At 47.1% G+C, this 10,482-nt stretch overlaps 1 protein-coding gene across 1 annotated transcript; it reads left to right on the top strand.

The window, feature by feature from the left end:
• Window positions 1–2,069: 2,069 nt before the first annotated feature.
• Window positions 2,070–5,881, top strand: LOC147098537 (bone morphogenetic protein 10-like). The gene is made up of 2 exons (XM_085970350.1): window positions 2,070–2,969; window positions 3,489–5,881. Exons 1-2 carry the CDS (start codon window positions 2,627–2,629, stop codon window positions 4,436–4,438), a joined length of 1,293 nt encoding a protein of 430 aa, XP_085826476.1. The 5' UTR covers window positions 2,070–2,626; the 3' UTR covers window positions 4,439–5,881.
• The last annotated feature ends 4,601 nt before the right edge of the window (window positions 5,882–10,482 follow it).

Genomic DNA, 10,482 nt, shown 5'->3' with positions numbered 1-10,482 from the left:
CCCCGTCCGACTTTCGGACCGCCGTTTCCGCGCGCCCCACTTCAGTCCCGCCCGCCGCTGGCGGGACTGGTCGTCAGAGCACTAACAAGCAATCATCTGCTGGTTGAAGTGGATTTTCCCGTGCCGTTGCGACTTTGGGGCTTTCCCCACCTGAAACCCGCCTGCGGAGAACCCCGCCGATGAGAGCTGGCGTGAAAACAGCTGGCTTGCTTGCTTGCAGCAGCAGGTCGCTGAGGGCTGAAGATATTTAAAGAGGCAGCATTTGCAGGCTGTAGGACCTTGTTGATCAAGGCTTGGGGGAACTATTTGAAGCCTTAGGAGCAGCTGCAGAAAGTTGGAGCCTCACACACTTCTTCAGTGTGAGCTCCTGGGAAGCCCCTCTCACCACCCTAACTCAGGACCTCCTCAACCGAGGCATCTGCTAGAAGCATGGGAGGCATTTGGGACATTCCCTTCCTGGCATTAGAGGATCTCCAACAACAGAGGCGGCAGCAGCAGAACCAGGAACAGCAGGATGAGCACCAGGAGCACCAGGCTGCTGCTTACTCACCTGAAGCTGCACAAGCCAGAAGGGGCCAGCGCTTGGAAGTGGCTTGAGAGCACCTTGCTGCGCTTTAGGGGGCCAGTGGGACCCGTTTCTGCACTGGCAGTCCTACTCAGAAAGACTTCCATGAAGATCTGGTTTCTCTGTTCAACAGATGGCCAACGCTCCTCAAGAGATGTCATTCTCTTATGAGCACTCACCATGTTTTCCCTACCCTGGTAACTTATCTCCTCCATGGAGGTTGCCAACCTTTCCATGGTGCTGCGTTCATGCACCAATGACTCCACAAAGGCTCTGCTCATGGTCGCTATGGACTCCTCCATTCGCTCCACACTCGCAGCGACCCTGGAGACAAAACCTGCCAGAGACTCCTGCATTTGTGCATGGAGATCCATCACCTCTTCTCTTGCGGATGGACCCAGAGGCAGAGGGTCGAGATGCAGCGCAGCTGAACTGAGCTGGCAGAGCCCTGCGCCCTCCGACGAGGACTCTCCACTGCTGTCCCTGTCTCCAGAATCTGCTGAGGCTCACTTGTCAGCTGTGAAACACCAGGTGACAACACTACTCTATGTCCCAAAGGTCCCCCCGAGGTGTGAGTGTCTGCGCTGGTGCTGGGTGCGCTTACTTCTGCTGACGCTGCACCCTCAGGAGGTTGGAGCTTCCTCTGAGGAGTCTGGCTGCACAGCCTCTTCCTCCACAGTGAGGACGGGGGCTCTGGATGGTACTGTGGGGGAGTAAAGGAAGGAGTTAGAGATGTAATGCCAAGGTTCCTCTGGTGACTCCCAGCGAGTTGGCATCTGCTGACACCTGCACCCATGCAGCATTGGTCTCAGTGGGAGGCCTCTTCCTCCCTGACCTAGGGAAGAGGACCTCCCTGTGGGCCCTAACCCCATCCAATAATGCCTGCAGTGAAGCCGTCGAATTTGAAGGCAGCTCGGGGTATGGCACTGGCCACAGCTGCTGCAGGCTCCTTATGCCATCCTGTATGGTTCATTTGGAAGCCTTCAGAGGATGCAATACTTGCCATGGACCTTGAAAGCACCACGAATGATGACATCATACTGTGGGGATTTCTGACTCGATTTAGACAATTAGCAAGGCTTCCCACATGCTGGGAATTAATTGGCCAATTGAGGGAAAATTGCGTGGGGCTGGCTGACACTTTTTTATGTGTGTCAGAAACCCCACATTCGGGGAAATCCGCCCATTTCCCACACAAGCCGAAAATCGGGGCCAAGGTATTAAAAATACACCCATATCAATCTACCCATTAATTATTGTAATTCATTGGCAAGTCTGTAGAATGTTTCTTTGTAACTGCCCCAAATGTTAAAGTTATCCAAGGGAGGCAGAAAGAACTGCTTCCACTTTCACTGTCTTTTAATAAATTCAATGATAAACTGTATGCGAGTTGTCACTCTACTTAAACCAATGGTGGGAAAACAGTTTTGACACAAAACAGACAGGATCCTGCGCAGGCCGTCAAAAATTGTATTGGCTAACTGATAATTGGAAAATAAGGTTAAGACGGTAATTAAATCCTGCTTAACCGGGGGCCTCCTGTTCGGCCAAACGAATCAGCATTGAAAGCTGGTTGGGTTGACACTTGCTTATTCAAGAACTGTTTTTTTTAAATATACTGCGAATCCAAAAGTAATTTGCGGCAGAGAAGGTTGTGATCTGTTGAAAGAAAATCCTTGTGAAGTTTGCAGAGAATTGGCAGCAATTTGGTGGAAATAATTAGAACGATGACCCCGGAGCGCAGAACATGACTGGCTGTGGTAGACATTGTTCTTCCCATTAGTCCTATGTGTTCGTCAACTGTTTACAGAATCTTCATTAACTTAGAGAGTTGCAAGATAAGGGAAACTCAAGCAGGGCATCAAATGGCCAAGATAAGACCGCGCATCTGTGCAATGACACTGGTAGAAGAGTGACTGCAGCAGGACTGAGCACAAGGCGCAAACCAGGCGGAACCAATTTATTTCAGAAGTCGCATTTGTCTTCATTTGTTTCTGCGAGGATACAACCTATTGCAAGAGTCTTATTTAGGATCACAGGGCGCCCGAAAGACCAGAAGCAATGACTTGTGCTACTTGGTTCGCAATCGTGTCTTCTCTGAGTTTCCTGTTACAAGTTGCAACGTGCAAACCCTTGAACGGCTGGGGCCAGTCGAGCGATGAAGAGGGAGTGGGAAATTACGAAAACGGAGACTTTCCAGATGGAGACGCTGGGTTCGATTTCAATGCGTTTTTGGAAAGTATGAAGGGCGAGTTCCTGCGAAGCTTAAATCGGTCGGATGTCCCTTTGCAAGATCCGGTCAAAGTGGACCCGCCACAGTTCATGATCGATCTGTACAACAAGTTTGCCACCGATCGGTCATCCATGCCGTCTTCAAACATCGTAAGAAGCTTCAGAAACGAAGGTAAATATATTTCACAGCCCACAGAAGCATCTGCGAATCTTCTACCGAGAGAGAAGGTGCAGCAGTTCTCCTGGCCTGTAATAATATGCTCAGTGGCTATTATTCCTGTAATGTTCCACCAACTGTTTCACAATTAGAACTGCAGCACAAACAAAATAATTATTCGACTAAGCACTGATCTAAAGATAAGTCACCAAGTATGAAACTATTTGATGTCAACTAATGGTGGAATTTTATTTTAAATGATGCAATTGGCTTCGACGAATGGTTTTGCTTGTATTTGGCAGATTTTACTCAAAATCTACCGCATCCTCATTCATTATTAGCAAAACCAATTGCATTATTTCTTGGAATATCTCAACCTACTAGTGTTTATACGTGAAATCGAAATCTACGAGATTGGCTTATATAATGCAGTGATGATTTTGAGGGTTTCAATTTAACTTTCAGATATAGAGAATGTCTTGATAAGTCTTGGATACTCCAGTTTTTTCAAATAGTTGCTAACTATTTTCCCAGATACAACATTCGTTCTCCCAGTGGGAGAAAACGAAGTGAGGAGGCACACGCTGGCGTTTAACGTCTCCATCCCGCGTCATGAAGAGATCACCATGGCTGAATTGAGGCTGTACGCCTTCGTGGAGAGAGACAGGAGGGTGTATGTAGGTGTGACCAGGGTAGTCACGGTGTATGACCCGGAAGAGGCAGAGGAAATCTTGCAAGAGGTTTCGATGCAACCCCAGCTGTCGCTGCTGGTGTCCAAACAGATCGATGGCCAGGACAGCGGCTGGGAAGCCTTTGATGTGACCGATGCCATCAAACGTTGGGTCAGGTCCGGCAAGACGACTCACAAACTCGAGATCCACATCGAAAACGCCGAAGTAGGCGCGCAGGAGGTGGTGGACCTGGAGATCGACCCGAGCTCGGATAGCAAAAACGTGCCTTTGCTGGTGGTGTTCTCCGATGATCGAAGCCATGGCAGGAGGGAATCCGGAGAGGAAGTGAAGGAAATGATCGTGCACGAGAAGGAGATCATGTTGGAGGAGCTGGCGGAGAGGTCCACCTCTCGTGGGCACGGCGAGGATCTGATCAAGGCGCAGTCCATGCTTTCCTATGACTCCTCGTCCAGAACCCGCAGGAATGCCAAAGGCAATTACTGCAAGCGGTCGCCTCTCCACGTGGACTTCGCGGAGATCGGCTGGAACTCGTGGATCATCGCTCCCAAGAGCTACGAGGCGTTCGAATGCAGGGGGGTGTGCTACTTCCCCCTGACCGACCATGTCACCCCCACCAAGCACGCCATCATCCAGACCCTGGTGAACCGCTCCAACCCCAAGAAAGCGCCCAAGGCCTGTTGTGTTCCCACCAAGCTGGACCCCATCTCGGTCCTGTACAAGGACGATGACGGGGTGATCACCTACAAGTATAAATACGAGGGCATGGTGGTGGCGGAGTGCGGCTGCAGATAGTGAGGGCGACACTCGGTGAACGCTTGGCTTTTTGCAAACCGTGCAACCGACTCCGTCCACACACTTGTAAATCTGTACATTTGGGATGCAAATTTATATATTTGTTTATTTAATGACAACATATGTACAGCGGGCCAATATAAATCGTTAAACTTTACACGTTCTAATGGTAGAAGACCTCATGGGGCGGGCTGGGGACAAGTTGAATTGTAAATACATACAAGGTACAGTATTATGATGCAAGGATAATCGTACTCTCATACACCGCGCCTGTTCGCCTGAACTCACTCTTCGCCTGTTTTAAATTCACAATTGGAAAAATAAAATGCTGATACTGCAATTCGATGGCCCTCATCTCTCTGAATGTGCTGTCAAACCCTGGTCTTAAAGTGGCACCGCGCAAGGGGTTGGTTTATTTATATGCATCTGTCAATCTCTGATGTCCCTGCGAAGGTGTTGAGTGACAAGAGGTCGCAATCCCGAGCGCAAGGCTTATCCGACAGCATACCACTCACTCTTATTGTGTGTGTGTTGCTCGTCTGCATCGTACACTTAACAGATAAGAGCACACATGCCTTCCACCGTCGGAACAGACCCGCGGGGCAGTCACTTCCTGCGAGAGAATAAATACTTTATCAAAAAGCAAATAGATAAACGGCCTTTTTTTCCAGTACATGCTCGCTATTAGCAAAGAGGAGTCAAGAGGTCAGAACACAACAGGGCAACGAAATCTTGGATCTTTACCCCGCCTGGGTCTATTATCGCCAGCTCGTGCTGCCAATTTTACAAATGTATTAGAATTATACAAAGAGGGGGTGTTTATAAATAGCGGCCAATGTACAGGATAGTTCTAACACGGTTTGGGTAGATTGTAAATAGTAGAACCCATTGGCTAATGATTGATTGGGGTGCAGGCAGCATTATGGCAAATAGTCTAATAATAATTTCCTTGATTATCGACAGTAATGCGTAGATAAATATTTCCGATTAATTAGGAACAGTCAACGGAAATATTACTTTACAATCAGATATCTTATTTTCGGCTGCGACTATTCGGCCCGGTCAATAGCCTCTGTTCTATTACCTGCCTGGTTTTAAACAAATCGCATATCTACAGAAATTACGGAATAAACACATCAAATAGGGGGAAATAAGCATTCAAGGGGCATTTGTTTCCGAGTATCTAAAGCTGCATTAGACAAACTGTGTTTAAAATTGTAATATCGCGTAGAACTAAAATATCAAACGAGTCGGTGCATGGCTGGACTTGCGTTGATTTAGCCTGAGGTCGCGCCAATGGGCAGGGCGCAGAGGAACGCACCTTGGACTGTGACCTGCGCGTCACAGAGCAATAATACACTTCAACCCTGCTCATCACCTGCTCATTATCTGTTCACAACATAGGGGGAGAGAGAGCCAGCGTGGGGTTTATCCAGAACGTTACCCGTGATCTTGTTGTTTTCTAGACAATATGAAGGATGAGTGGAGCGCTATGCCTGTGCAATGTCCTAAAAATAGTACTTCTAAGAACTTTTTTTAAAATTCGTTTATGGGATCTGGGCGTCGTTGGCAAGGCCAGCATTGATTGCCCATCCCTAATTGCCCTTGAGAAGGTGGTGGTGAGCCGCCCTCTTGAACCGCTGCAGTCCGTGTGGTGAAGGTACTGCCGCAGTGCTGTTAGGGAGGGAGTTCCAGGATTTTGACCCAGCCACAATAAAGGATCGGCGATATACTTCTAAGTCAGGATGGTGTGTAACTTGGAGGGGAACTTGGAGGTGGCGGTGTTCCCATGCACCTGCTGCCCTTGTCCTTCTAGGTGGAAGAGGTCGCGGGTTTGGGAGGCGCTGCCTTAACTTGCATTTATATAGCGCCTTTCGAGACGTCGCAGGGCACTTTACAGCCAATGCAGTACTTTTTGAAGTGGGGTCACTGTTGTAGGAAATGTCGCAGCCATAATGCATTTTAAATGCGTGAATATGCAGAAGAGGCTGGACTAGATTTTCCAGTCCATTGGGAATCCCACCAGATCAATGGTGGGAGGAAGATTCACATCCACCTGACCCCGAGTAATGACCCCAACAGACCTTCTGGGGATCAGGCTCATTGACAGCTTTGTGGTCTTCCCACCTTTGCTTTATTTCCCACCTTAGGTGGAGCGAGGGAAATTGGTGCATCCATTGTTGCAATGTCGCACAGCTGGCAACCCCTGGCGCTGCGGCAGCAAAGTCAATTTCTTTTTAAAACAGTTTGCATTGCCGAATGCAACCAATTGCAGGAAGCAGAGTGGCCCTTTAATTTTTTTTAAAGGCCTCTCTCCCATCATCTTATCAGCATTGGGAGACTAGGAAATCTATGGAGTTCCTGACACCCAGTGATACTAAACTGCTAATGATAGGAAATACATCAGATGATATATTAATTATGAGAATACATATTCAAATACATCTTCCCAAATTCAGGCAAGCACATTCACTGTCCGTCATCACTGTTGATGGAATATCCTGAAATTGGTGGGCAATGCCAGGAAGCCCACAGAATGGCTCCTGCTATATTTTCCATTCCTGACCACCACCACCACAACAACAACAACAACTTGTATTTATATAGCACCTTTAAAGTAGTAAAACGTCCCAAGGCGCTGCACAGTAGTATTATAAGACAAAAAAATTGACACCGAGCCACATAAGGAGAAATTAGGGCAGGTGACCAAAAGCTTGGTCAAAGAGGTAGAATTTAAGAAGTGCCTTAAAGGAGGAAAGAGAGGGAGCGAGGCGGAGAGGTTTAGGCAGGGAATTCCAGAGCTTAGGGCCGAGGCAGCTGAAGGCACGGCCACCAAAGGTTGAGCGATTATAATCAGGGATGCTCAAGAGGGCAGAGTTTGAGACCACCCCCTGCTACCATCCAAAAATCTTGCCTCCTATGTTCATGAGTACATTTGACAGAATAGTGATCACCCTCCTGGTTGGGCAAGAGGGCAAAGTTAGGACTGGTCTCTTAGGGATTGAGTCAGCTACAAGACACCCTGCCTGGTGATGGTAGCTCGGACCATGTAAATCCAACTTGGCACAATTGGTGACCTGATACATGAGCTAAGCAGGTGCTCCAGGGTCTGTTCTTCTTAGGCAGTCCCTCGGAACCGAGGATGACTTGCTTCCACATTAAAAATTAGCTCGCAGGTGACTGATGAGTCCAATGCGGGACCTACAGTCTCTGTCACAGGTGGGGCAGACGGTGGTTGAAGGGGCGGGTGGGTGGGGTGCTTGGGTTGACGTGCGCTCCTTGTGCTGCCTGCGCTTGGCTTCCGCTTGCTCCCGGCGAAGAGACTTGAGGTGTTCGGTGCCTTCCCGGATGCTTCTCCTCCACTTTGTGCGGTCTTGGGCCAGGGATTCCCAGGTGTCGGTGGGGATGTTACACTTTTTCAAGGAGGCTTTGAGGGTGTCCTTGAAGCGTTTCCTCTGCCCACCTGGGGCTCTCTTGCCGTGCCAGGGCCTGTTGATGATTAATCGGCCATATTGGCTCATTGACGGGACCTGGAGGGTCGATTCTTCCCAGCCAACACCACATAATGCTGCACACCCATGGGGCAACTGGTACAGTGATTCTCGGAGGGCAAACAGTGCGGGAATTACCAGTGCTCTCTGCTGATCAGCTGAGTGGCTTTAACTGGTTAAACTCCAGCAGTACCGCTACACACACTTGGAGATCCCTAAGCCTTGGTTCTTGCTGATGTTTGTCTATGTTCTCACAGCTTAGGCAAGGGGATGTGTCTCGACAGGTAGAAAGCACGTGCACATTATATCATGCAAAAAACCTACTTATATGAATTCCTTAGTAGTTTCATGTGGAGATTCTTAAAGATGTTTATAGATGCCTGTGAGTATCAGACAGCCAATGACCAAAAAAGTATATTTATCAATGGCCCAACAGCACATGAATAAGTAAACAACATTTAAATAATTAAGTTCCGATTGTTTTTATTTTGTTTAATTTTGACTTTGTGGGATTGTTTCTTAATTTCCTTGAAAACTGTATGGAACAGAAGTGTTTTTGCATATTTAAAATCTTTACATTTCATCTGAATATACTTTGTTACTGTTTTTTTAAATCTGTGAATTTAAAAGCAGCCAGTCCCAGAAATACAACAATAAAAAGGAATCCTTAAATTTCAAAAATAAATCCTGAATTTTTTTTTAAAAATACAAGAAATTAAATGAAACAAGAAAAGTCTTCAGAAAACACTAAATCCATTTCAGCAATAGAATTAAAAGAAATGCAATTAAAACTCCCTCCTCCAATGACTCAGCTGGTAAGTTTCCAATATACAACCTGGGTCCCAGGTCTACACTGCATGACCTTATCTCTGGGCAGCAGGAGGGGTTTTGCCTTCGAACTCCTCTGCTAATGATGGGGAAAGGCTAGATAGGGTTCCTATTCATGATTCCCATCCAATAGTCATGCTGAAAAGTACATTTATATTTGGACTTTGGAGAAGAGCAGATTGTGATGGCCCCTGTGGTTAAATAGCCTGTTGACACTCTGCCTAAACATGGGCATAAAGAATGGGCAGTTGGGTGAGGTACCAGAAGACCTGTGCAACTGTTCCCCAGCAGGTCAGTGTTGTCAGGAGAGAGGAGATGCGGGGGCGGGGGGGGGGGGGAACAGGTGGCCTGGAAACAAAACTTTAAAAGTTACCAAAAATCAAAAGGAAAACACAAAGATGAAGGTAGTTGCCAATCTGACATAGTCACTTTGATCTGTACACCATGGGTATGCGATTTTGATCAACTTTCTCACCATCCTGAAGTTGCATGCACTGTATGGTAAATTCCCATTCCACAGAATTCCACAGATACTGATCAGAGAACTTCTGGAGGTAGTACTTATGAGTGTTTAAATACAATGCTGGGCACCATTGAATAAAGGCATAATTAAGACCCAGGAGCCATCTTCTATGTCTTTTCATTACTTTGTACCCAAATTAATTGCCCAGTGAAAGAAGGTCGAGTAGGCATATGATTCTGTGCTATTGAAATGTAACACAATGGAGTGGAATTGAAATGGCCCATATTCCAATATTCTGCTAGCCTAGCCTTCTTCATAAGAACCGAAAGAATAAATGTAAAGGACGATGTTCATTTCTGCAGTATTTCGCTCACCTATGTATGATTTTTGGTTGCCTCGTTGCAGCTTTGCCCACCTAAGAGGGGGGTAGAGTTTCTTCTAAATACTGCCTGATCTTTGGGGAGCGTTCTGGTGAGCAAGGATGGAAAATGGACTGGTGACTTGTTATACTGTATCCCTGCAAACTTTTATGTCTGTCCGATTTTCTAGTATCACTTCCACTGGGCAGTGATAGCACCTGCCCAAATATGGGTGGATGTATTTCAGTGATGTGTTAATGGCACAGTGATGTCTTATGTCCAACTTCTTTTCGTTACCGTCTTGTTTACTGCATATCCAGTGTTGTTAGGCACTACATCAAAGGCAGAAGTAAATTTGCAACAGTATAAAAGCCCTGTAAAATTCTTATACCTGAACTGTATTCTTTAGTTTTTTTCTCACTGTTAACATCTACCTTTGCCTCTGCTGTGACATTCCCATTTTTCCCCCTCCCCCCATTCCCAATGAGTATTCCATTGACAATACGCCTGCATCTGTGTTTCATGGAGATAGAGAAGGAACAGAGACATGGGAGCCATTAGGAACCCGTCCACCGGAACCCCACTCCAAGTTGTTCCGACTTCTAACTGACTCAGTAACAGTGTTTGTGCAGGTTGTGCTTCATAAGGGAAGCCATCAATGGGTCACGCCACTCGCTGCAACCTGACTTACAGGCTCCACCATAGATACTGCGCTACCAGTGTCTGCGAAGGTCACCACCACCCCAAACCTTTATGTTACAGGGTCATTCCACACTGTCTCTGGGGTGCCAATCAGCTGTGCACAGATGTATCAAGCAAGTCGTAGATGCACTGTTTGTTTAAGCAGGCCAGTTCATCACATTGCCCATAGACTGACCATTGCCAGCACGCCAGGGCACTGCG

This window comes from Somniosus microcephalus, chromosome 29 (assembly GCF_052327205.1).
Source record: "Somniosus microcephalus isolate GS21.2 chromosome 29, FLI_Smic_1.0, whole genome shotgun sequence".
Taxonomy (NCBI): Eukaryota; Metazoa; Chordata; class Chondrichthyes; order Squaliformes; family Somniosidae; genus Somniosus; species Somniosus microcephalus.
This window is presented reverse-complemented; position numbering and strand designations above follow the sequence as displayed.